A 27,397-nucleotide genomic window follows, 5' to 3' on the forward strand; every position below is an offset into this window, starting at 1 on the left:
TAGACAAAAAAAGACACCTTGACGTATGCACCGGAGGCATCGCTTGTCCCGTCCTCTGGTGGGTCAGACACAGACCCCTGGGTGCGACCTCAGGGGTGTCTCTGGGACCTTCCGCACCGCGGAAGAAGAAACTGGGGAGAACTCAGTCTCCTGCACCCCTGGTGATGCTCCAAGGGCTGCGGCTCAGCCCTCTGCAGCCTTGAAGCAAGACGGGCAGCAGCAAGGCTTGCCCAGCTGCGGTCTAAGCACTGCCTCAAGGAAGCCGTGGCACCTTCGGGCCTGCACAACGCAGCTCCTGCAGTGTCCCACCTGCCCAAAGTCCGTTCTCCAAGCACTGCTCTGCACAGGGAGGGCAGTCAGACGAGAGGGGAAACCTACCGCACCAGAGTTAATGGGTTTTTTTCCTTTATACTCTTTCTAGAGTGATTCTGCAGCGGATTATTTTCCACAGATGAGACGGTGAGCACGCTGGTTTCTGCAAGTTGCAGGCAGTTTCGTACAAAAGACTTGAATTCTGCAAAGATCTTAATCACCGGAGTACAAAGGACAAAACAAAGCTCTATTTTTATCCCGGAGAGCACAGCGCTGTATTAAAAGCCTTTGGTATTAATGTCCCTGTCTCTCTGTCAGGTAAGGAGAGTCAGCTCCCACCTCTTCCCCGGGGGTATCAGTTTTCTGCAGGGGGGCGTTATCTGTGCCCCGACCCCTGCACCGCCCGTCAGGCGGGTTTGTAACGTGGCTTTCAGCCTTCGGCCAGATCCAGTTACTGCTTCTCGCCCCGGAGAGGAAAACAATGACACAGAGGAAAACAACCCCCCTCTGCAGCAAAAGCTCTTAGTTTTTATGCAGCCTTCCTCATCCCAAAGGGACGTGGTCTTTGACTGCTGCTGCCCTTGTTTTACACACCAGGAAAACACGTGGCCCAGAAGAGGCTTGTCCAGGCTGTCCCAGCAGGTCAGGAATGGGAGCAGCAGCAGGGACCAGACCTCCCGCCTTCGGGATGATGCTCTGTGGCCACTGGACCAAACAGCCGTCCTCTCTGATGTCTCACCAGCACAGCACGCTGCCCTGGCTGCTGCCTCCACTTGGTTCTTGCCCCTCTGCCCTCTCCTGTGCATATGGTCCTCCACCCCACGTCAGCCGTATGTGTCCCACAGTGTCTTGGCTTGCTCAGACACACTCAAATCCACACCCAGGACCTCACATCGTGCACCTCTCTCCTGCTCATGCCTTCTCCCAGGGCCTTTCACTGTGGGACCACGTGCTACGAATTTTCACCCGTCTTGAAGGTATTTCATAGGTCTCTCCAGGGGACCAGAAGAGAAAGGACAGAGATGAACAAGTTCCAGCAGGAACTCGGTATTCCCACCCAGGCCATCCCACCGTGCAGCAGTTATTTGGCTTCACAATTCGGGATATGTGGCATCAGACGAAGCATCTCATGTCTGCAGGGCGGGTGGGTGGGACCCATCATTACTGAACCTTCTCTCACATGGAGCATTTTCAGTCTGCACCTACACTGGTCAGTTAGCCACGGGCAGGATGCGGCACTGCCCCTCCTCCACCCACACTGGGACAGGACGTCCCTGGCAAGATTTGGATGGGTCTTGGCTGGAGGGGAGAGTTTCCCAGCCTGGGGATGCCCTGCTGGGCCACGGGCTGGAGGCAGGTTTCTGGGCTGGTGGCACTGCTGGTCTGGCCCCTTTGACCTGCCCTCATGAACTCTCTCCCCACCTCCACGCTCTTCCCCTTTCTTTGGCACTCAGGCATGCAGCGCCCTGGGGAACGTCTCCCAGGGACAGCCACCATCCCAGAGCCAAGACCCACCGGAGCCCACAGCCCCTCCGAGGAGCCAGCAGGCAATCTGCTGCTGTAAGGAGGAGGCTGAGGCACGGGGACAGGGCCAGGGAAGGATTATCTTACCAGCTAATTAGCTGCATGCTGATGGCCACCGAGGAAGGAAACAACAGCAACTCAATGAGCCACATAGCCACGTCTCAGCACCGGCCCCCTCCATTATTCAGGGTGGACCTGCGTCAGGTGTCGTGCCTTTATCTGGGGCTTTGATAAACAGCGCTGATCAGCTGCCTGTGAATTATTCACAGAGACGGCGGCTCACCTTTCCAAACCCTAGCGCCAGGGCTCTGCTTCTCCCCACTCCTCTCCCCCCTCTCCAAGATTTGCCTCTGTCTGTCCTCCTCCTGCAACTCGTTTCTGTGCAAGAAGGACGGGCTGCAGTTACAGCACTGGCTCGTGACCCTGGGCTTTAATGGGTTTTTTGTACCACACATTCCCTGCATTCACTTGAGGGAGGTGCTCAGCACCAGGCGGGATGGGGCCAGGTTCATCGGCTGTGCCTTGGCACTAATATCCTGGCGTAGACGTTTCTTGGCCAGCGGGAGAAAGACTGTGAGTCTGAACAGAAGTCCCTGGATAATCTCCTTATATCTATGACCTGCAGTGGTCTGTTCTGCAGTTTGATTCCTGCCACCGATGCTCGGATCTGAAACTCAGTCCTTCCTCCACCACAAGGAAGCTTACAGGGTTGCAATAAGGCTCTCCTGTTGTTGCCTCCTTTGGGCTCCTGCTTGTCTTCTGCTTCAGGGAACTTCAGCCTTTTCAGCCCATCCTTCAGCCACAGCCAGTTCTCAGCTCCTTGTGCCCAAAGCCCGTCACCCTCGGGCAGGCCATGCCCTGCTGCTCCTGGCTTTCCCAGACCCTTCTCCAGACGCTGGTGGTTCATCTCCATCACCTAAACATGAGTACCTGCTGCCAGGCAGATGTCCTGAGATCCCCGAATCACAGAATCACAGGTTGGAAGGGACCTCGAGGATCACCTGATCCAACCTTTCTTGGAGAAAGCACGGTCTACACCGGACGGCCCAGCACCCCGTCCAGCTGAACCTTACAAGTGTCCAGTGTTAGGGGATCCACCACTTCCCTGGGGAGATTATTCCAACGGCTGATTGTTCTTGTTGTGAAAAAAATTCCTCTTGGTTTCTTGCAGCTGGTCTTTGGAAAGGGGCTCAGATCCGAATTCTGCTGCAGATCCCCTGAATTTGGCTAAATTGTTAAAGACAGAATGAGGATGGTCTCAGTTTGGGGCTTAAAAATCAGGGTTGGAATTCCTCCACCCTGACTGAGATGCTTAGAGGTTACCTACCTACACCAACACCCCTCCTCTGGTCTCTCCTTCACTGGGGAAACTCCAGCATATCCTGGGTACAAACCAAGCCATGGCTCACCTTTGGGGGGGGGCATTCAATACTTAATGAGGGCTTATAAGAAAGATGAGGACAGACTTTTTAGCAGGGCCTGTAGTGACATGAGAAGGGGCAACGGCTTTAAACTAAAAGAGGTGAGATTCAGAGGAAATATAAGGAAGAATTTTTTTATGCTGAGGGTTCTGAGGCCCTGGCACAGGCTGCCCAGAAAGGGGGTAGATGCCCCATCCCTGGGAACTTTCCAGGTCAGGTTGGAGGGAGCAACCTGGTCCAGCTAAGGATGTCCCTGCACATCACAGGGGGTTGGACTAGATGAGCTTTAAATGTCCCTTCCAGCCCAAACTGTTCTGTGATTTGGCAATTCCAGGATTTCAGGGCAAATGCACAGCAGAAACAGGAGCAGCAGCTCCTGTTCCAGCCCATAGCGATGCAAAGCAAGCAAACGTGCTGGATAAACATTTCTGTTGGTGGTTGCAGGCCAGGGGTAGTTTGTGGGTAATCATCACAGGAGAACCAGCAGCCTCTGATCCACCGATATCAATTTTTAATGAAGTTGGAATTATTAGAGAAATCCCAGCACAGCAGAGAGTTCATACAGGGTGAACGAAGAGAGCCAGGCTAACCTGGCAGCCATCTCGGGAAAGAACAGGAAAGCTTGTACAGGATTCAATTAATGAGCAATTAAATAGTGGAGTGTGATCAATGACATTCAGGGTAGGTTTATGACAAGACAGAGCCTGTCAAAACAAGCTTGGTTTGCTGCTTTGGGGTCGGTTTGTTTGGTAACTGCAAGAAAGCAGCAGGTTCTTACAAAACGTTTGGCCGAGCGCTGCCTGCTACCAGTGCTACACACTGACAAGAGCAAATTAATGGAGAAACTCTAAAAATAGGACATCAGCTGAGAATCATCTTTGAATGACAGTGCTACGGTGCAATTTTGCTACTAAGCCCATGACTACTACATCAGCGGCTGGGATGTAAAAATAACAGTCAAATTTTCAAATAACGTGAAGACTGACAGAGCAGTCACCCAGGAGAGAGTGGAGGCAGCCACGCCGAGCAGCGGGGACCTCAGGATGTGCCCGAGCCAAACAGAAAGGACGTGCACATGCCAAAAGCACCGTGAAGCAGCAGCCTCTGCACCTCATGCTGGCAGAAAATGGACCCGACTTCCTTGAAGGCAGCAGCTCCGGAGAGTGCCGTGCACCAGCAGCGCAGCACGGTGAATAAACAATCGATTAATCCATAACCGCACAAGCAGAGGAGGCATGGGGGAGAAGAGAGAGGTGTTTCATCCTCAGTCTGCAGAGCCGGGGAGAGGCAGCGGCTGCACCCAGCCTGTGCCTGTACTTCAGGGGGAGGAAGTTGGAAGTTGAACATTTGCGGGATAAAGAGCTGCAAAGATGGTCTGAGATGGTAAAAACCTCTGTGCAACAAGAGGGGCCAAGGACAGCCTTCCCAAAACCAAGACTGAGACTACAGATGTGCAAGAGCTTCCGAGGGCAGGAAACAGCCGGTGAGCAACGGGCAGAGACGCTCCCGGTTTCATGTGCTCTAGACACCACGATGGGGGAGCCCCGGCTGCCTCAGCTCAGGCCCCTGGGTCCCTGGGACAAGAAATAGAGCACGTGGGCGTCGCTTTGCACCGAGGGTGGACTAAATTGATGGAAGAAGCCAATTCTCACAGGGCGTTGGAACCAGATTCCTGCTCGGCGCAGATCTGGCCATCCCGTAACGGTGAGGAATGGAGGGAATGGCGCTGCTCAGTTCGTGTCAAAGGCGGAGCTGCAGCATGCAAGCACCACTTGAGCTAGCTGAGATCACGGCGGAAGAGAAAGAGATGCAGGCTTTGTCCTGAGCCCTGCGAGCCCAGCCCAGGGCACTGGGGCACGGCCGCAGCCTGCTCCCCTGCGGCATCAGCAATGGCTGCTCAAAGGTAAGGCTGCTCCTCTGCAGCAGCCCAGGCGCTCACGAGTCAAAGATGAACTGAGGGAAACGTCCAGGCTGATGAAAGCAGAAGGTCATCGTGGAAGCAGAAGTGGCTCCCGGCTGGCTGATGCAGCCAACCCCTTTGCGTGTGCAGCTCATCAGTGGAAAAAAAAAAAAGACACTTTTAAGCAATCTGGCTGAACTAGCTGGATATTGCTTTTGCGTTGGGTATTTGGAAATTTCTAAGAGACTTTGGTCACCTTGGAAGTGCAAGAAATTACCTGAGTGACCACTTCCTCAGCCTCTAATCAGTGCAACCCACCGGCATGCCCTGGCCTTTCCAGTTTCCAGTTCCCAGTTCCGTGGAGGAACAGTGACTGTTCTTCATTTCCGGACACAGAAACACCACTTTCTGCCTTTTATTGCATCTTTCAAGTGGTTTGGGTTTTTTTTACCCAGCTTTTAGGACAGAGAGAGAAGAGATTGCTTCTTTGTGTGCAGAGCACGCAGGATTGCTGTCCAGGAGGTAAATTGGGTACATCCTGACTTGCGGTTTGTTAGAAAAGCACCAGATTCAGTTGGCCTGTTCTCATTCCCTTCTGCTAGGTAACGAAGACATGAAGCTCCCTCATCATGGAGGGAGGGATGCTCCCATCGTCCGGCTGCCGGCTGCGCTAAGCCTGTGCAAACGCATGGCGGTATCCAGGCTGCTTGCTCGCAGCTGGGGAGCAGAAGGTGAAGAAAGGCGATGAAGGAGCATCCAGGCAGAGAAAAACCCACTGCTCTCATGGGTGCAACGCGAAGCGCAGGATCCAGAGGCTGGAGCTGATGCTGGCTGGGGAAGGCAGTGGATCTCCGGGTCTGCATCTGCCCACCTCGGGCTCCCATCGCCCGTCTACTGCCCAGAGCCCCTGAGGAGTCCCTTCTCACACGGACCCTGGGGCAGCTCGGGGCTGCAGAAGTGATTCAGCTTTCCTACGCCACGAACTCAGTGGCTACCACAACGGCACCATCTCAGTGCGGGTGCCCGTAGGAGGTGAACTAAACACGGCTCAAAGCGGCTTGCACGACGTCTGGCTCCCGTGGCAGAGCTGAGATCTTCCCACGAGCCCTGGGCCACTCTTCTGCTTGTATCTGCCCTCCGTTCCCCACCCAGCTCACCCACCTGGGCTGGGACCCTCTGGGGGCTCCTCGCCTTGCTCCTCCCAGAGAGCATCTGAATAAAACAAGTTTCTTCAACTCCCCTTCTGCTACTCAGGCTCCTACTTAAAAGCAAGACAAAGGCAGGTAATTTTTTTTCTCCGTTTGTTGTTTGGGTTTGGGGGGGGGGGGGGGGGGGTGTTGGTGTTTTTGTGGGTTTTTTTGGTGTTTTTGTGGTTTTTTTAAATCATGTATATTCAGCATGCCTGCCCTGCATGCCATCTGTCTGTCTCCTCGGTTCTTTGGCTCTGAAGCAAGCTTTTGCATGAGCATGTGCCTGGGAGATGTTCAGGAGCTGAGCTCCAGCTGGGGAAGACACTGGATTTCAGGGCAGAAATGCCAGAGCAACACCCAAGCGCAAGCAAGAGCCCTTCCTCAGCTCTTTTTTCCCTTTCCTCTCTTTAGTGCCAGTGTAAATGTTCTCTTGGATAGTTCACATACGCCACTCATGTTTTTGTGGAAAGCTCCCATATTTTTGCAATGACAGCATGGACAAACATTGGAAATGCACTAAGGCCGACAGAAGGGGCAGACAAACTTTCCTTCTCTCATTTTCATTATTAACACGGGGGCAAAAGTTACACTTAAGAAACCTTAAAAAATGTTCATAACCTTGCACACAACACATAAGGCAGGACAACCACCATGGTATCGATGTGAGAAAAAATGAGAAGAATAAGATAAATAAACAGGTGCAGAACTAGTAAAAACTGGGGAACTACATTTAGGTATCAGCTTCTGCCTTGATTGACCAAAAGATTCCGGTTTCTCTTAAACACACTCAAATCATATCAAACCAAATGGCACCACCTTGGGAAAATCATGTCATGGACATGGCACTGACCCACCACCTAGTTGCTGGCGGTTAGCCACCTCACTCGCTGAGCTGTGCCCGTTGCATCTGAGCTTCCCTGCCCTTCCCAGGAGACATCCATCGCCAACGTCTTCCTCACCCTTGACTCTCCACGCCAAACAGGGATGTGGCTCCAGCTCAAGCAGGAGCTCCCTCTTCCCACCGGAGCGTACCCTGGGGGTCGGTGGGAGGGAAGGACAGACCACGCTCTTACCTGTTGGTGAAGACTTTGCTGTAGTTGAACACCTGGATCTCCAGGATCTCATTCCCGTCGATGTTGCTTGCCACCGGCCAGCGGAAAGTCTGCGGAGAAAGGACAAGAGGGAGATGTCAGGCGTGTTTCATGGAGCTGCTGCAGAGGAGATGAGGGTGGAGCAGAGATGACCACGGAAAAAGCCTAACTAGCCTAACTAGCCAGATGGTGATGGGTGGGGCTGGGAGCAACCTGGTCTGGTGGGAGGTGTCCCTGCCATGGCCCTGGCACGTAGTTGGAACTAGACAGTCTTCAAAGGTCCCTTCCAAGCCAAACCATTCTATTCTATGATTCTATGACCACAAAAAAAGGCTAACTAGCCTTACTTTCCCAGCAAACAGGGCTGTTTTGCAGGGGTCTCACAAAGAATGTGCCCCAGTGCCAAATATTTTATATGTATAGTAGGAATATTAATACACATTATATAAATGTGTATATATGTACACGTTTTATGTTTTTACATCTATACATATACAAATACACATATACATATATGTGTATATATATAAAAATCACTTTTATTTGTGGGGTTTTTACTTCCCACAGCAAGAAGCCAGTCTGCCAGGCTAATCCACCTGAGCCGCCTTCAGTTTCCCAAGCCACAGGTCTCTTGTGGCCTCCCAAAGCCAAGCCCACCCCCTCGCCGGGCTGCTCTCGGTGCACTGTGGGATGGGAACGTGACGCCCCAGCTGCGGAGGCGGCGGGGTTGAGCCCTGCGCCGCTCACGGGAGTGGCAGGACCACATTCAGAGCCTTGAAAGGAAAGTGCTTCTCAAGCAGCTTCACAGGAAGGAATTAGTGACTCTTCAGAAATGTGCCAACACTCATTTTTAAGCTATTTTTTCCCCCCTTAAAGATTTCTGCAATGAGTCAAGGAAGCAAATGAAAAAAATCCTGAAATATAAGAGAAAACTAGAAATGGCCCCATGGCAGTGATATCATTTTGCTGATGGTCCAGCCTCACTCCTCATTCTGCAGCTGGATTTACCCTGGGCTCTCGCAGCGTATGCACTGCTCTCTGCTTGCTCCTTCCCGCTGCTTTTGTGCTCCATTAGCCGGTCCTGACGAGGCTGATGAGGGCAACCAGCAACCACAAGATTAATTACGAGCTGCCTGTTCCCTCCTGCCGTCACCATGCCTCTCTGGCCTGAGAAGTTGTCCTGCCCCAACTGCTCAGGGCTCTTCAACACATGCAGGTGGAGATTCATCAGCCTGGTGCTCCTGCCCCCAGGTTCTCCTCTCCATCATGGCCGGTGAAGGGAAAAGAGGCCACCGTGTCACGAGCACAGGAGCAGCCCATCAACCTCCCACAATGTTCTGGATGTTAAACTCATCCCATCTATTATCCGCGGTTTCAGGAGGGATAAGCTGCTCTTCCAGGATGAGGACTTCTGGTTGCTTCTCAGATGGAGACAGAAAGCCCCAGCATGAGGGACATGATTTCTGCCTGGGTACTCCTGGTCCCTCCTGATACCTGGTGTCTATGCATCCTTTCCACCTCAACAGAGCCTCAGCTTTGATCCCTTTGTCCAGAGCCTCGGACAGTACAAGACAAGTCCAAACCCATCTGCTGTCTCCGTAGAAGACTAAACCATGGTCCAGGAACAGGCTCTGTTCTGCTCACACACACCTGACTTGGAGCAGGAGTTCAGAGAAGACTGGAAGCGTCTCCTGAAGGCCCAGCAGAGCTCTGTTCCTGGACACAGACAGGTCCTGGGGTTTTTCTTCCTTCCTTAGAAATACCATTCTCTGTTTTTCCACAGACCAGATTTTGGGGAGGAACTGGAATGAGCAGACTACAAACACACATGGGCGGATAGGTCTCTGTTCCCCATCCTTGGGCTGCAGGGCGGAGGATAGAGGCTGTCTCCTGCTCTCCGGGTACGCAGAGCACCGAGCACCCAGCTCTGCATCTAGGTCCCCTCCGATGAGCAGATCCCCGAGCTCAGGTGTGGCTACCTAGGAAGAACCACATGTAGGCAATTCTCCCCTCGGTTAGGGGTTGTCAGGAAGCAAAACAACGAACACAGCCCTGTGGGAGCACGGTGGCCTAGAAAGGCTCGCAGGATCCCTGCAGGACAGCCCTGCTGGCAGCTTTCCGCACCAAGAGGCTCGTCCGGGGATGTTCACGGCGCAGCCCATCCGCTGCTGCTGCAGCAAACCCCGGGGGGTCAGCGAGCGATGCACGGGGCGGAGGAGCACGCTCCCATCTGCTGGGCTCTGCGACACGCCGTACCATCCCAGGAGCCCGTCTCGCACACATGCCTGCACACGTGCTTGCACGCTTCCAGTCCCAGAAGGACCCACCTGTCTAGTGCCACTAACGCAATTTAACCTGGAGCTTTGCCTAAAATCCAGGGGAATGCGACCCAGGGTACTGTCTTCTGCCATCAGAAATCATCCCTCCATGGTGTAGTCCCTGGTTTCACAGAATCCCAGAATCACAGAATCACAGGTTGGAAGGGACCTCGAGGATCCCCTGATCCAACTCTTCTTGGCGAAAGCACGGTCTACACCGGACGGCCCAGCACCCCGTCCAGCTGAACCTTACAAGTGTCCAGTGTTGGGGGATCCACCACTTCCCTGGGGAGATTATTCTAACAGCTGATTGTTCTTGTTGTGAAAAAAATTCCTCTTGGTTTCTTGCAGCTGGGCTTTGGAAAGGGGCTCAGATCCAAATTCTGCTGCAGATCCCCTGAATCTGGCTAAATTGTTAAAGACAGAATGCAGATGGTCTCAGTTTGGGGCTTAAAAATCAGGGTTGGGATTCCTCCACTCTGACTGAGATGCTTAGAGGTTACCTACCTACACCAACACCCCTCGTCTGGGCTCTCCTTCACTGGGGAAACTCCAGCACATCCTGGGTACAAACCAAGCCATGGCTCACCTTTGGGGGGATCACACTCTTTCTGGACAGACTATCCAGCCATGACTACATGCCTCAGATTAAAGGAGGCCACCCTGTTCTGGACACTGTCCAAAATGCCCCCCCAAACCACATACAGGACAAGGAATGGGCACCCAGACCACGAAAAACTTCTGCACGGTGCTTCCCAACCCATGACCCAAGCTCTGCCGCTCTGCCCAGTCACCCTCAGCCTCCTCTTGATTTTATCCCACTGCACAGAAGTCCACTCAAATCGACCTGTGGCACCCAACCACGAGTTTTGCAAACTTATTTTTCCCCCCTCTTCATTTTACAAACGTGCTGTCCCGTGCGCTAGTGAATCCCTGGGCATTGCTCCCCCCAAGGCTGCTGTCAGCTTCTCCAACCGCTGTCCGGTTGTGAGTGTTTTGCAGAGGTGGGTGGCAGATCTGGAGCACCCAGACCACGTCCAGCACCTTGTGGGTGGAGGTCTGACAGTGCTAAGTCAGCCCAGCTGCAAAACGAAAAGGCAAGCCTCTGTGCCTTATCTCTCTGAGTTACAGTCACTTCACCCTCGGCAGAAAAAACATAGCTCAAAGGAACTGGGTGATACGCTTTCCCTCCTAAGATAGGTATTTTTTATTATTATTATCTTTTAAGCCTGGGAAGGTTTATCACAGTCGCTCAGCCTGACCTCTTAAACGACCCAGACCACAGCTCGCCGGGTTTCACTCAAAGGCTCCCGTACCAAACGCAGATACACCTGGCAGCTCAGTCAGAACGTATTTTTAACAGGGAGAAAGGAGAACAAGACACCCCGGAATCCAAGCAACAACATTTAGTTACAGTTTCAGAGAAGTGGTTCCCGCAGCCGATCACCTTCAGCGATCCACATTGGCACCATATTTCTGCTTTGAACTGGATTTATGGGCGGCAGCTCCCCAGCCTTTGCCCTGCGTCCTCCCACCAAGCTGAGGGGCTGCCTAAACTCTTCCATTTGGCTTTTTAGATTTCATTCCTCGCTGCCTGCGGGAGAGGCACCAAGGGAATTGCCCTTGGCTTTGCGACACGGAGAAGCAAAGCAATGCCACCAGCCCAGACTACCCACCTCCAGGAGGGAGATGGGAGACAGGCACCCTGCTAAAAGCACCCAGCGCAGCCTCTGCCAGGACAGGCGGCACCTCACTGCAAATCCTGCACATTCCTGACGCTGTCACTGGCACCGAGGCAGCTGCAGGTCACCCAGGAGCAGGCTTTTTCTTTGCAGGCAGGTTTTCGTTCCCTCGACACCCTCGCAGGGTGCTGCCCTTCATGTAAGCGGTGAAAGAGGGCGAATGCTTTAGAGCTGAAGTTTTTCTGGTTAATTTATAACAGACCCTGAGGGATTACTTGCTCTCATCAATTCAGAGCGTCTGGGCTGAAGGGAAATACCGTGGGGCAGGTAATGCGGGCTGGGAAGCGAACAGAAACCACGCCACAGAGTAATTCAGCAGCAGGGGCTGTGGTTCCTGCCGCGAGTCCCACGCCTGCCTTCCCAAGCTGCTTCCCACCCAGCCCCTAACACCCAGCAGCACCAGGGCCTGGGGTGACTCCCAACCCTAAAGTGCTCCCCAGACGTGGCGTGCGCGGAGGTGACCCGTGTGCCCCCTCAGACCCAGCCCGTCCTGGGAGACTCCAGCCTTTGCAAGTGGCTGCGCTCAATGGCTGCTCCTCGCTGTGGTTACCCGTGGCCGGGGCTCCTGAGGCAGGAGGTGGTGCGGGGGCTGCTGCTGAAACGTGGCTTGTGTCAACAGAAAAGCTTGCGACGGCCACGCTGCTCCAGCAGGAGTCAGCTAGCAGGGTGAGCCACAGGCTTGACACTTATCCGAGGCAGTTAGGCTGTCTGATGGCCCACGGTGTCAAAGAAGCCCAGGGAATGAGGCTGGAAGGTCCCTGAGAGCACATCCATCTGTCCCTCCTCCCCCGGCAGCGGCGGCAGCTCCACTCAACCTTTCATCCCGTTTTTACAGAGGGAGGAACTTCCAAGCGTTTTGCAAAGCACCCCTGCGATGCCACGGTGGGTGCCAGCTAAGAAACGAAGCAAACTCATGGCAAACCCTAACTTCGCGTCTAACCAAGGGATGCATTTGAGGACATGCTTCATGCTGCCGGGTGGGGACAGTGGGTTATCCCAAATCTGCCACCTGTGAGGTTTTTCCATCTCCTTTCAAGTCAGATGGTTGCTCATGTGTCACCGGGGTGGGCATTTGACCCCCATGGTTTCCCCACCTTCCTGGCTCTCCACAGCTGACCTCCTGGGACTGGTGATCTCATACCCATCAGGAATCCCTCCAGCCACGGCACAGTCTAAGTACTACATCACAGCTAATGTAATGGTGTGATCCACAAACCCATTTTATCAAAGACCTGCCTGGAAATTGGGGAACAGATTTCTTAATAGGGCCTGTTGCAATAGGACAAGGGGAGATGGTTTTAAACTAAAGGAGGGGACATTCAGACTAGGTATCAGGAAGAAATTGTTTATGCTGAGGGTGCTGAGGCACTGGCACAGGCTGCCCAGAGAGGTGGTCGATGCCCCATCCCTGGGAACATCCCAGGTCAGGTTGGACGGGGCTCTGAGCACCCTGGTCCAGCTAAAGAGGTCCCTGCTCCCTGCAGGGGGCTGCACTAGCTGGCCTGTGAAGGTCCCCTCCAGTCCAAACCATTCTGTGATTCTGTGGTTCTAGGAAATTGCTCTTACTTCACAATTTCTGTAGGGAAAGGTACGTGGCCGTGGGAGGAAAGCCAAGTGTGATGCACCAAATAAAGAGGTGAGGGGCGGCAACCAGGCGGCGTTTAAGGCTCAAGTGAAGTACAGAAAGGGAAGAACAAATCCTGAGCTACTAGACACTGTTGTGAGGGGGGGGGTGTTACAGTGGGATGGCTGGAGCAGCCCCTGCTGCCCCCTCCATGCTCCAGGACACGTCAGGAGAAAACCACCCCTGGAGGACGGCTGTGCCAGCAGCACCCACCAGGGCTGGCCCAGCTCTGCGCCAGATGTGGGAGAGGGTGGGAGGGAGGGAGGGGAGGGCACACAGCTGGAGCAGCATCCCACGGTGCCTGCGCCGCTGCCCACAGCCAAGTTGACAGCAAGCAGCTCTCAGCATGGGCTCAGCACCGTCCTGAACGCCTGTGGGCTACTCCCCTACTCCCTCCCCGCCAGTCCCGTTAGGAACCGCCAGCAGCACTGGCCCAGGAGCTCCCCTGCCTTCATTACCCTCCCTCCTTCCCTGGTCAGCTGCCTGTTTATTCTCCTTACTGTTTTTATTGTTAAAGGCCTTTTAAAAAGCCCTGTGCAAAGCAAAATAAACCATATCTGCTGGGTAAATTTTATCTGGTTTTATTAACAAAAAGAAAGAAAGAAAGATAAAAAAAGATGCAGAGAAATGCTTGGCAGAATGCAGAACCCCGACACCTCCAGTGAGCCTGCTTTAAGGGAGCTGGGAAAGGGCACCTTTGCAAGCCATGTCACCCCTCTTTAAGCCGTGTCACCCTTTTTCCCGCAGCACCCAGGGGCCTGCACTTGGATGCTCACCCTGCCTGGCATCTCCAAGCCTGATCCATCAGGGGCATTTCCAGATGTTCAGGTTGAGGCTGCAGCTCTGGGTCTTGGCATTCTTGGCAGCAGCACTTAAGCCTGTCCTGGTCCCTTTAGGAGAGACTGAATACAGGCAAGGAAGACCACGCAGGACCCGTCTGCCTCTCTTGGTGCCCGGCACCATCCGTCCCTCCTGCGCTGGGTGGCTGCAGGAGAGCTGCAGGACAAGTCCCTCCAAGAAGAAACCCTTTCGGGTGCAGGCAGGGCATAATGCAGCCGTTCCTGATGAAGTAAAATACAGCCGTAGGGCCGTGCATACCCTCTGGAGCAGCCAGCAGCTCATCTCCCGCAGGCTCTGGAGAAGCGCAGGCTTTGCATAATTCGTTCAGCAATGAATAAAAATAATTGAAAAAGAAATACAGTGAAACCAACCAAACAGAAACCACTGGGGCAGCCCAAATGCAGCCTGGCAGGGGGTCCTGGTGAGTGTCAAGCAGTGGCAGGGAACGCCGATGTCCTCGTTAGCACTGTCAAAAAATCCTTTGGCTTTACATGAACCTCGTGAATTTTCTGCTTGTGCCCAGCTCTGAGGTGAGGCAGGGTGCATCCTTTTCACCCTCATCCCGTTTCGTCTCCTCTCACAGAGGTGAGAGATCAGCCAGCTCAGCTTCAAAGGCCTTCCCCACGTGGGGGGTGAGACATACCCCCATCCAAATCACCCCCCCCCCAGACACAAGGTCACCATTTTACCCCATCTCGAGGGGAAAGCGGGAGGAAATGGGGTCATTTCTGAAGCTTCTGGTTCATAAAACATCAGTGCAAGGAGCCACTGGAGCACTAGGAGGGCACACGGGTAACTGGAGAGTCATGTGAAATAACCCCACCTCTCACTCCACTGGTACTAAATTCACTGCAAAATTCAAAGAGAACTAGGAAGCCGATGAGGGAATAAAACGACTCCTGCAGAGGGACTGCTGGAGAGCAGGCAGACCCTCCTGCTCGTCTCCAGCTGCCCCAAACCCGCAGTGCCCCCAGGCAGACCCCTCGGTGCTGCTCCAGCCACCACCGCTCCGTTTGGGGCGCCACAAGCTGTACAGCCCCCGTGCACCCGTCACCTCCCTGCAAAAGCTCCCTGTGCAGGGGCATAGCTGAGGAACAGTTGAGCGCTGCCGTGGTGGAATAATAAAGTTGTGTTCGATAAAATTCATCAGCTGGGCTTGTCATCGACGGCCTGATGGCTCGCCCTGTGTGTACACTCAAAGGGCAATACCGGCTTTCCTGGGCAGTCTCATCAGACAACTACTCCAGGCAGCCCACGGCCCGTTCCCGAGCTCACGGCAGGTTTCTGGTCTGTGGCGGTTGCGTCAGGGCGTCCCCCAGCAGCGTGAGACAACGGGAGATTTATCAGGGGAGGAGGAAACAGGACTGCCCCTCTGCCACCTCTTGCTGTGCCTTGTGCTCTGCCCTATGTGACGCGGAGGCTGCAGCAACGCAAGCGTCCAGTTCCTCCTGACGGCAGCCACCTCCAGCCCCTGCGACCAGCTGCGCACCAGCAGGGACCGGCATCCAGCCTCCCAGTATGCAGCAGGGCTACGGCACCAGTATCACCGCTCTTGGAGAGCTCTCAGCCACTTAGAGAGCAGGGCGAGCAGCAGCCTCCCCGCCTCCTCCCGCACCGGAGGCACGGCCGCTCGGGCTCATCTCGCAGATGCGGCGGAATTCCCAGCAAGGCCCCAGCGGCGCTGGGAAGGGGAGCCCAGGAAGGCAGCCTTGCCTTCCCCTCCCGGCCACAGTGAGGCCGATCTCACCAGCAGCCCTCGCGTTGCTTCCTGTGTGGGTTTTTGGCAACATTCACTACGTGCCACCAAAAGGCACCCAACTACTGTGTTTTGGGCCAGTTGAGGTAGTATCGGGTCCCAGGGGCTAGAGCAGGAGCTGTGTCTGTCCTGGCATTAGCACACGTTGAGGTAACCAAACGCCTCATGGAGCTGCTATGCACATCTCAGCTCCTCTGGTAGATGCTGCCCAGACCTCGCACGGCCCAGAGGGTAAAAGCCTGACTGATGCGGTGGTCGTTCTGTGCACGAGCACTCTCCCACCAGCGCAGGAAAGGCTTAGGACTGTGCTTAACTTAAAAACCACTGGGATTACTCCTGTTTGGCAGGTCCCAAGCCCTGGAGCAACCCGCAGTTACACATACGTCGTCTCTGCCAGGGCTCCATGCTGCCCTTGGTCCCCTGTGCAAAGTAACCTCTGGTTCACACTGGACTTTCCTCCATCTGGAGTCAAGGACTGGAAGGGGAAAATCAGGGTATTTGCAGCGTGGGGGAGCAGGGAGCAGGGTACAGCCCAGCTGCCGCTGACACGTCGCCCAGCGCCCAGCGCACGGAGAGGCAAAGAGCCCGAAGCTTGGCCCAGGCATGAAAGGTTGCTCCAAATCAACTTGCCTCGCTCTGCTGCAATTCCCTGGGTCCGTACAACCAGGCTGATTTTAACCAGGCTCTCGCAGCAGGAACTGCATTAAACGTGATCTAAACAGAGAGATGGGGACAGCCGGAGGCTCGTCCCCCAGGTGTGGGAAGAGGCACTAGAAGGAAACACGATGCACACTGGTGCACACCTGTGGCTGAAGGCTCTCTTTTGAGCCCTGTGGTCCTTGTCCTGACATGCACCAGTGACCATCCTCTCCTGCATGCTGCCTGGGGCTGCAGGGGGCTCAGGGCTCGGCTGGGAGGCTCCGAGCTCGGCTGGGTTGCTCCAAGATCACTGTGCAGCACCAAGCACTCGGAGCAGCCGGTGCCTGGCATCCCATCAAACCTGAGACAGCGAGCAGCGCCTCCAGCCCTTCAGCCCTGGCCGGGAAGGATCTCCTCATTCAAATCACAAAGGGTTTTGAGACGCAGGCAGCTCCACCAGTGCACACCTCCGTGGTTGTTATTCAAATCAGTTATTATACTAACAAATTGCTGCGAGCAGATCTATAGTAATCTGCATCCCGATAACATCAGCAGCTTCCCCTGGCTGCCTCGGCTTCGTAGGAACGGGGTTGGAGCCACATCTCCAGCCACCTTCTCGCTGTGCCTTGCCAGTCCCGTGCAAGCCCGGAGCTACGAGGGGCAGATCCCACCCTGCCCGCCCCATGGGCCTCCCCTGCCCCTTCATCCTCCCTGGCCGTTTAGGAGACCCTAAGATTAGGCTCTTCCCCTAAAACCTGGAGCAAGGTCGAACCTGTACCAGAGCGGCAGCGGGGCAGGGAGGAGCCCAGTGTGAAAGCTGGGAACACCATGGGCAAAACCACCCCACGAACACATCCCATGCCTGGAACCAGGGTGAAACCTTATTTTCTAAAGGTGGGAAAAGCTTTAGAAAGAGATAAACAGTTTAAAGATCTTAACATTCCTCTCGCATTTTCCAGCCCCTGGGAACAGGTTATCTTCTACAAGAAACACAAAGCAATCAGAGGAAACATCCATTCCCTTTTGAAAGCACATTTCCATTTTGAATGTGACTTCTTAGCAGCACCTCTATTCCCTGCTTGTGTGGGTGACCTTACTTCAGTCAGAGTGTTTTCTTGGTAACTGCTTAAGAAAAGGCCATATTTTGGAACCACACAGAACGTGGGTTTCCATTCCTTCCCTCTCCCTTTCCAAGCCCAAAGCCGAGCACCGAAGGCTGGTCCAGCACCCAGTCGTCACCCAAAGCAGATCCATCGGCTTGTTACCTGGCGTGAGGATGCAGACAGCCGGGGGAGGCCGGCAGGCTGAGCACCAGCGACTGAGGCGCCGGAGATTTGAAACAAGGGGGCGTTTTTCCCCCTGAGGCAAGGAAAAGGAGAGCCAAGAGCCCACAGGATTTGCCCAGTGGAGACAAGCAATTTTCCCTGAAACTTCAGCACAAACTACACGAACTATTACTTTTTTTTTTAATTCATTGCCCCATGGGGAAATGCTGTAGGGCTGTTCCCACGTCACGGCACACCCCGTGTCCTCAGCCCCAGCCAGACCACGGCCAGACTACCTGCCAGGAGAAAACCTGGAGCAGACAGTGAAGATGCCAACACATGTGAACTGGGTAACGGGGATGTTCATCCGGAAAGGGAGTCACGGCAAAGCAAACCAGACGAGCAAGACAGACCAGGAGGCGAACGCGTCTCCCCTTACCTCATCAAACCTGGCCTCGTCCTCGCAGTTTTCAAGCACCGGCGTGTAGAAGGAGAGCCCTGCAGAGAGGAAAGGAAAAAGGGGCCGGTTGCAGCGAGGCGAGGGGCAGCCGGGGTGGCGGACGCGGGTGGGGGCTGCGCGGCGCCAGCGGCAGCCAGAGCCCAGGCTCGGGGGCCGCAGGGGCGGCCTCGATGGCGCAGAGCCTGCGGGCATCGCCCGGGACGGGGAGAAGGTGCCCGCGGAGGCGCGAGGGCACCGCGGGCACGTCGCCTGCGTGAGAAGGGGGTGCAGGGGAGGGGGGCAGCCCGTGCCAGAGGGGCAATCCAGCTTCAGCTGCCCCGCGCCGGCACTGCACACCGCGTTAACCTGCCTTAAGAGATAATTAGGGAGGTTTTTTGGGGTGCGCTGTGTCGGTGCGTTCACCTCTGGTCCCTCGCTATTGCAGAGCAGACAAAACGGAGCGTGGGGTTGGGGGTGGCGGCAGTTTCTGGAGCGGCTTCTACACTGGTTGAACAGGGGCTCCTCAAGCCTTGGGGTGTCGGGATGCAGGGCTACAGGTCCCAGAAGCGTGCTCAAACCCCAGGCATGAGATTTAGGACTGGCTACCCCAAGAAAACCAGCCCAGCTCCTGCACAGAGACCAGGATCTGCACGGTGGAGTCCAACCACATGGATGCAGCCGTGCGTGCCCACCCCCACGGCAGCACCCCTCCACCTCCTCCTTCTGCCCGGCACTGCCCCGGGGCAGGGATTTGGGGAGGATGAGGAGCTCAGGCTGCTCTGCCTGTGCAGGCAGGGGAGCCTCAAAAGCCCCCGGTCCACTGGGAACAGGGACAGGTCGAGAGAAAGAGCTGCTGCGGAGGGGAAGCCCAGGGAGAGCAGCCAGGCATGTGCATTAGTTATTGAAATAATCAGTTTTTCCGAGGACCCCCAGCTCACAGCTTGCCCTGTGCTTTCAGCTGCTCTCAGTAAGATAATCTTACCCACCCACAGCCCCCTGAATCAATATTTCTAGTTAATATTCACTTCATAATGCTGCAGGAAGAAAACTTATAAAAATGCTAATATTTAGTCACTGAATCACATTGAGGCTTTCCCTTCCAGATAAGAAAACTGTCTCCTGGGTAATTAAAAACATCTCTGTGCCTGAATCTGGTCTGGGCCCCGTATTGCACAGACAGCCTTGGCCAGGGTAAGTGGATGCCAGGGTACCCCTCGCTGCTGCAGGGTCAACTTTTACTTTGTTTTACCAAAGACGGAGATATCCTGATGACACGGCTCTTGGGCCATCCCTTTCTGATTTAACTATTACACAAGGAAAGCCAGAAAATCACTTTGTCAGCCTTCCTGCTGTCTGCAGCATCCGACCTGGGCAAAGCAACCCCAGAAGGTGTGTCCTGTATCCCAAACCACCCTCCCAGTTCCCTGCCATGGATTGCTTCACCCTCAGACACACAAGTATCTGGGGGATACAGGCAGAGCGCTGTATTTATCTCACGCCAGGCATCTCCGGGTGAGGATGGAGGAGACGCACGAGCCTCATGGGCTGTGGGGTGGCTGCCCACCCTCGCCCCGTGCACGCTGGCCACCTCCCACTGCAAGGGGACCCAATTCCCTCCTTGCTTTCCGTGGGCTGGGCTGGGAGCCGCAGCAGGATGCAGCCCAGCCCCTCCTCACCCAGGGCAGGGGAACCCAGACAGGGAGCGGGACCAGTCCTCCACTGGGATGGAGCCACCAGGAGTAGGGCCACGGAGATGCCCAGGGGGCTGGAGTAGCCCCCCTGTGAGGACAAGCTGAGAGCTGGGGTTGTTCATCCTGGAGAAGAGGAGGCTCCGGGGAGACCTGATTGCAGCTGTTCCGTGCTGAAAGGGGGCTTGTAAGAAGGATGGGGACAGACATTCCAGCAGGGCCTGTAGCGATAGTACAAGAAGTAATGGCTTTAAACTAAGAGAGGGGAGATTCAGGATTCCTAAATATAAAGAAGACATTTTTTACAAGGGTGCTGAGGCACTGGCACAGGCTGCCCAGAGAGGTGGTCGATTCCCCATCCCTGGGAACGTTCCAGGTCAGGTTGGACGGGGCTCTGAGCAGCCTGATCTAGTGGAAGGTGTCCCTGCTCACTGCAGGGGCCTTTGAAGGTCCCTTCCAGCCCAAACCATTCTGCGACTCGATGATTCCAGGACCCCACAGCCTCCTAGGGGATGGGACAGGCACCACATGCCAGAGGCACAGCCAGCATCTCAGCCTCAGGGTGGGCTCGAGGGGATGCTGCAGAGCACCCTCGCGTAGATACAGGGCCAAACTCACGAGGAGACGTGCACGGGCCAGGGGGGTGAACCAGCTGCAAGCGAAGATACGTAGGAAGCGGTATCTTGGGGAAGACACTCCAAGGGTGACAATCTACCCCCTTCCCCTCGAGATATTTCTCCTAAGAGCGTGACTTCAGACAAGCCAATGGCGGGATCCCCCTGCCCTGTCCTCTCCCAGTCCAGCCAGCATCACAGCGATGTTTCATCACAGCAGTCTCATTACCCACCGGTGCCCGGTGGTGCTGCAGGAGGTACCCGTGAATGATCTCCCTCATTTACACACACTAATCCAGAGAGGAAGCCTCGCCAAGAAGCTCTTTCTAACTCCATCTGTGATCAATTAGCTGACAAGCGCCCTAATTGCACCGGGGCACAGGTCCCCTCCTTCACAAATGCAATTACGCTGGCCTAAGAGTGAAAACTCTGCTACGGGCAAGTGACCCTTCACGAGCTCAGACTCTGCTGGGGAACAGCAGCAGGCACCCCCAAAATGGGCAGGCTGAAGAAAATTCACCATTTTTTCTATTCTTCCCCTGCAGCCAGCCTGAAGAGCAAGGATTTGCAGAAAAATCTCGAGTTCACCCCTAGCTGAGTTTCGCCTGCTGAGCAAGGAGCTGGACACCTGCAGCGGCAGCAGATTGTGGGCTTTGGAGCCCTTTTCAGCCAGACTGGAGCACGCACAGGGCGGCTGCTGTGGCCTGATGGGTGCCTCATGAGTCACCGAAGTTCAGAACTAACCCCAAATCTCCTGTGAACAACTTGGGGGTGTCATAAAGGCAAGAGATCTCGTTGGTTAGCACCCCCCAACCTCCCAGGGCGCGAGCATCTCCTTGGAGCTTGGTGAGTCAAACCCAACGCCATGGTGGGAGACAAGTCCCCGATGCCGAGGGGCGGGAGTGGATTTTGGCCACCTTGCTGGGGCAGAGCCCACCCTCTCCCCTCCGCTTCCAGACTGGGAGCCGGATAACCCGGCACCTCTCCCTGGCTGCTCCCATGGGTCCAGAACTGGGAGCTCCCTGTTCGTGCCTCAGTTTCCCCTATTTGCAAAACGCAGAAAGCGCAGCTGTGGCTCACAGAGGGTGCTGGGAGTGCGGGGATCCCTGGGAGAAGAGGAGCAGCGTTATTCCATAGCCATCCCACACAGCTGTCAGTCTCAGCCCTTTCTCAGGAACGCTTTTATCGAGGTGGTGATTTATTCATCTCCCACCTGAGCTGAAGTCAAGCAGCGCTTCAGAGCACTGCCCACCTGCAGAAACGCGCACGGCAGCCTGTCACGCCAGAGACAAACTCTTTCTTTCGCTTCTTTTCGTGCAGGAATAGATGCTTTCAGCTGGATGAGCAAACACCCACTCGGGGAGCTCTGCCCGAACCCCCAGGCTGCTCTGCTGGCAGGTGAAGAGAGGGAGAAGGCTGGATGGCAGCTTGACTAGCGAAGAGCATCCCTCTCCACTGTGCTCCCTAACTCCAGGAGAAGCAGGGTACCGAGGAGTATCAGCACAGCACTCAACCTACGAGTGGCTGTGAGGAGCACTGAGGGATGTCAGGCTGGTGGAGGTCACCTCACTCCACACTAAAGGGGTCCAAATCTCCCTCCAGAGTCACTGGAGAAAGGCAGGAGACTCTTCCTTCTAGACACCTTGGCACCAAACCCCAACCTCCCGCACTGAGATGTTCCCCTGGGTCTGGCACTGAGGATCTGGGCCAACGTGCCTGGCTCCATCCCATCCCATCCCACCCCATCTCATCCCATTCCCTTCCCAGGGCAGAGGGTAGCCCAGGTTGGAGGGAAGAGCCATGGCCAGCCTGGGTGGGGATCAGGGCAGCGACGGCGCAGCATCATTTTAATCAAACAGCAAAAACAGAGCCAGGGGTTTAACGAGCTGTCGGAGAGGATGAGGCAGCCAACAGGACGAATCACGCAGCTTCACAGCAGCGTTGAACTTGCCGTGACGTGGCTCTGCCGCCCATCATTCCCAAATTCTCATGGGGCAAAGGGACAGCAAAGCATTGCCTGAGCCTCAGCGACACTGAGCACCGCAGGAGCTCTGCACCAGCCGTGCGCAGAGCGCTGGGATGCTTCACGGCCACCTCCAGCCTGGGACGTGGTGGGGAGCAGACCCTGTTCCCAGCTGCTGGGTGTGCTGATGCACCCACCAGTGCAACAGCACCGTGGCCGTTCCCGAAACACCCCGGAGCCTTCTCGCAGAAGGCAATACAGCAGTGCTGTGCCTCCGGGTGCCACCTGCTGAACCCCAGTGCTGACACCCACCGGCGCAGGTCGGGGTCCAGCCCAGGCACCAGCGGGACCCAGCCCTGCCTCGTTCACAGCCATCCAGCGTGAACCAACCCTCACAAGTACCGCCAAGCACATCAAGAGAAGACTGAGAGCACGTGAGGGCTCCTATCTTAGCATTACTACAGCTGTTGGCATGTCAGAAAGGTCACCCTTCTGTAAGGACCCTACTGCTTACCTGTCCTCATGGTGTGACAACTCCGGCCCCCTCACCCAGGATAAGGTCCTGCCCCAGATTCGCGCCTCATGTTAGCTCAGGGCTCTCCCACAAGTCAGAGCGATGCTGCTACCTGTCAAACAGGTACCGGGGGATCTGCCCCTGGACTTCCCTGTCTGCAGGGCAGACATGGAGCTGCTGCCACTTGTTCCCGTTTTGGGACAAGGGGTTTGGGTAAGACGTAGGTAGGCTTTGGAGCTGAATGTTACCGTAAGACGTTAAACTGCTGCCTTCACCGACCCAGCCACTCACGAGGTTGCTTCCTAACCCACCTCTACCACCCTTTTAGCAGCAGGGTCTTGCTGGCCATCACCTCAGCAGCCAGCCCTGCTGGGGGCCTCTCTTCTAGGACCGAGCTTGCAGGAGACAGCAGCATCGGGTGTCCTGGTCACGAGCTCTGCGGCTGCCCAGGGCGAGCAGGGGAAGAGGCATCCCCCCCGGCCGGTATCGGGGATATCTGCTACGTTCACAGCGGGAGAAGAAACCCCCTCTTTGCACAGAAATCAACTGCAACAAACTACCAGGAAAAACATTGCCGAACCCTGACCCAGCTGTCCTCGAAGATGACACCGAATTTCTTCCTTGGGGAAGAAATGTCCACAAGAAGCCCAGCTCAGCACCGGGGAAGGAAACACAGCTGTGAAGATTGGTGTCGTCCTCCCTGGACGGCGTGACGGCGATGGCAATCCTGCACCACGCAGGAACCTACTCATGCCTGGGAGGACGACAGAGGTGGGATCACGGGGGGCCCTGGAGAAATGCCCTGGTGCCCCATAAGGGCTCTACAAGGGAACTGGCAGGAGCACGAGAGGGTGGGTGCAGCGGGAGCACAGTGGGCTCAGCACCCATCTCAGAGCATCCCCAAGCAGGTGTCGTTCCCATTGCCCTTTGGCTGGACTGCGGGGTCTCACCGTGGCTCTCACGAAAAGACGTCGAGGCAGGGATGGATCCTGCCCATCCAACAGCGATTCTGTGCTGGGCTCGGGGCCGGGAATGCTCAGGACTGGAAACGTGGGTCCTCCTGGGGCTGACCAGGAAAACCCACAGTGGCCTTCGATCCTCTGGCAGATCCCCCTCCCCACTGCCAGGGGAGGTGGTGGGGTTCACCCAGGGTGGCTTCGGGCTGCGACCGCTCCAGGCTTCAAGTACAACCTGTTCCCAGAGATGTTATTTAACTGCCCCCACACTGATGCTGGGAGGCAGGGACAGGGAAATAAGGGGGTAATGAACCTTTTTAATGACACTGCGGCCCTTAGAGCAGCACGGGGAAGGCCGTTTGAGGTGGTGCTGGCTGGCCTGGCTTGGAGGTGATGGAAATACCCGCTCCCCTGCATTCACCAAGAGAAGGGATGGCTGCTCCTGGCACCTGGCGCTGGCAAACCATCCCACGCCCACCTCTGCCTACCAGCGGGCTCCCGCTCGCTGGAGGACGGACCCAGCACCACACTGTGAGCTCACGCCGAGCCTTCCCTGAGACCCAGGGGGGCTCGGAGAAGGTTTGGCTGCTGCTGAGGGTACGAAACCCCCCCAGGAGAGTTTTTGCTCCTTTCGCAGCTTCCCATGGAAAGCTTCAGAGCTGGCGCGGATCCGAGCAGGAAAGCCAAAGCTGCAGCATCCTGAGAAGAAACCCGGGCGCACACCGGGTCCTGGCAGAAGGCAAGTTCTCCTCCTGGCCCTCCCAGGGACCCTTCCTGGGTGGCACAGCTTCCCGACCCTGCGGCAGGAGCCCAGCTCCCGGGGCACAGTCCGTCTCCTTGAGGGGGGGGTTCATCACCCTGGGACTTCACCCACTTCCCGCCGGATGAATCCCGCTCCCCAAGAGGAGGAAACGTGGGGGCTGCAGTGCCCCAGGCCGGGTGCAGGTGGGCAGGGGGACCCCAGGAGAGCAGCTTGGGGGGGGGGGGAGGGTGGTTCGGGGGACTCACGCGCCAGATGGGGAGGGGTGGGGGCCCTTCAAGCTGTCAGGCTCGCACCCCCCCCCCTTCCTTCCCAACCCAAGCACAGGGAAACTGAGGCAGGGCGGCAGCGGCGGCGAGGAACGCGCCATCCCGGGACCACCCGCCCCCCCCCCCCCGCCCCGTACCTCGGAAAGCCGCTTTGGCGATGCGGTCGGCTTTGCCGCGGAGGCCGGAGACGGTGCGGAGCTGCAGCAGCAGAGCCATGGTGCGGAGCGCGGTGCGGAGCGGGGCGGCGCGGAGCGGGGCGCGGTGCGGTGCGGTGCGGTGCGGTGCGGTGCGGAGCGGGGCGCGGTGCGGAGCAGTGCGGTGAGCGGGGAGATGCGCGGGGAGGTGCGCGGGGCGCGGTGCCGCGCTCCCAGCTGCGCTCCGAAGCGCGGTGCGGTGCGCGGTGCGCGGAGCCGCGGTGCGGTGCCCCCCCCCCCGCCCTACAACACTGAATTATTCAGCAGCGGCGCTGCCCGCCCTCCCCTCTCCTCCCCTCCCCTCCTCTCCCTCCTCCCCTCCCCTTCCCTGGGAAGGGAAGCTGCGGGGGGCTTCCCCCTCCCTTTGCAGGGGGCTGTGAGCGGGGAAACTGAGGCAGGGCTTCCCCCCCCCCCCCCCCCCCCCCCGCAAGCCGGAGCCCCTCTGGGACAGGATCGTGCACACCCCACCCCAAACCATATCACAAGGGAAGGGAGACACGGGGGGTGCCCAGGAAGACCTGAGCTCCCCCCACCCACCGCCACCGCCTGGGACCACCAAGGGCTGCCCAGCATGGGGATCCTGCGCTGTTTCAGCATCTCCTGGGGCCGGGGGCAAGAGGTGGGTGAGCTCTTATCCGTGTCTCCCCCTCCCATGCTGGCCAGCAGGGGTGGGAGACAGAGCTGAGACCACCACGGCTGTGGCAGCGGGGCCGCTGGATCACTTTGAAGGTCCCTTCCAACCCCAACTGTTCTATGATTCCTCGATTCCTTGATCCCTTGATTCTATGACCACGGCCCTTCAGCTGGACCACGAGCAAGTTTGGACCAGAGGGTGGGACGTGTTTGTTTCAAGGAAGACAATGAACGGCTGCATTTGGGCAGGGGAAGAGCATAGACATAGGGTCTGCGAGCCTCACACGTCTGCCTTGGGCACTCTGCAGGAAAAATCCATCGTAGTGACACGTGAACCCCGGAGAGCTTCATCATCACCAGAGAGAGAAGAGAGGGTGAAACCGTCACAAATGGATGATAAAACACTGGAAATAAGACATCTGTTCCCATCTACCATGTCAGGTGCTGTTAGAGAGGCTGGATTGCCGTCCTCCTGCCAGCGGGGAAGCTCATTACGCTCATTCATGAGCCCATGGGAGCGAAGAAACTCGTGGGGGTTAACAGCGTGTGGGGTTTCTCAGTGGGTTCGTAATCACCTCCTGGCAGCACGGGTGCTGTGGCTTGGAGGGAGGGGGTGGCGATGAAGGCAGCAGCCGACTGCCACTGAGGGCTCAGTAAAGGGCAGGTTTGGGATCGTATCGGGAGGGGAAGGCGCAGCCCTGCCCAAGCTGGTCCACATCGTGAGAACAAGCGTTTGTGCCCATGTAAGAGCTCAGGAGGCAAGACCACGTGTGGGCCAGAGATGGGTCCAGTATGTCTGTTGCTGCTAAACCAGCAGCATTTTTCGGTCTCCAGTTGGTCTTTCTCAGCTGAGCCATCCAGGCTGGTGCTGCTTTTGTAGCCCCTTTCCCCCTTCTGCCTTCAGCCTTGCTAAGAGTTTAGAGGCCACAAGGGTTCCTCTGGGGTTTATCCTGATCGCTCAGAGGAGCTCTCATGGGGTTTGCAATGTATTTTAGCTTACCTTGGCCTCTTTCAGGCCTTGGCTCTCCCCTGCTGTGTAGTCAACGTGCAGCTGCATGAATGGCAACCCAAGCGCTTATCTTTGAGCAGCTCTGGTGGGATGTAAGACCCATGAGAAGCCCCTGAGGCAAATACTGCTCATCATCCCTGGTGATCCAGCAGAAGATGTCCTCACCTTCATCTCCCCCAGCTCCGCTTCTCGAATTCACCCAATTGAAGAGGAGGCAAATTACACCAGTGTTTCCAGGAGGCACCTTCAGAGCAACCCACATTGTCTTAAAAGCACAAGTGCTGCAAACAACACCTTCTGCATCATGTGGTTAATTTTCAACCTCTTAATACCAGAAAGTATATAACTAAGTAAAAAAACCCAGCGTAAGGAGTGAAGATTTTCATGGTAAGAGGCAGCAGGATGGATCGCTTAGAGCTGCAAGGTGCGGCTGGGTGAGTGACACTGGATGGCCGCCATGAAAACACCAGCCTGAAGGACCGGGTGAGGATTACACCTTCTTTTGTCCCAATTTTATTTCATATCGAATCCCAGACATGATTTAACTGCTCTTGCTGTAAAAGCACAGGGGGAGGGCTCTTGGGGAGTGGCAACCCCCAGACTTAAGTAAAGAGACACAGCAAAGCAAGGAAGAAGTTCAGGCAGAAGATGATGCACACACGGGGTTTTCATACACGTGCATTACATGTGACTGTGATCTGGTGACTGTGGTCGCTGGAAGCAGCGCAAGAAACTG

The 27,397-nt window shown here is 56.1% G+C and overlaps 1 protein-coding gene across 3 annotated transcripts in view; it reads right to left on the minus strand.

Moving 5' to 3' along the window:
• Positions 1 to 25,041, minus strand: part of OTOF (otoferlin) — a 109,415-nt gene extending 84,374 nt beyond the window's left edge. For all 3 annotated transcript variants that reach the window (XM_086461763.1, XM_086461762.1, XM_086461761.1), the window contains exons 1-3: positions 24,963 to 25,041; positions 18,062 to 18,120; positions 7,421 to 7,509 (exon numbers count right to left, since the gene is read on the minus strand). In XM_086461763.1, coding sequence (XP_086317889.1) covers positions 7,421 to 7,509; positions 18,062 to 18,120; positions 24,963 to 25,041 — 227 coding nt within the window. The remainder of the gene's footprint in view (positions 1 to 7,420; positions 7,510 to 18,061; positions 18,121 to 24,962) is intronic.
• Positions 25,042 to 27,397: the final 2,356 nt, after the last annotated feature.

Source organism: Leptosomus discolor, chromosome 2, assembly GCF_034619465.1.
Source record: "Leptosomus discolor isolate bLepDis1 chromosome 2, bLepDis1.hap2, whole genome shotgun sequence".
In the NCBI taxonomy this organism is placed as follows: domain Eukaryota; kingdom Metazoa; phylum Chordata; class Aves; order Leptosomiformes; family Leptosomidae; genus Leptosomus; species Leptosomus discolor.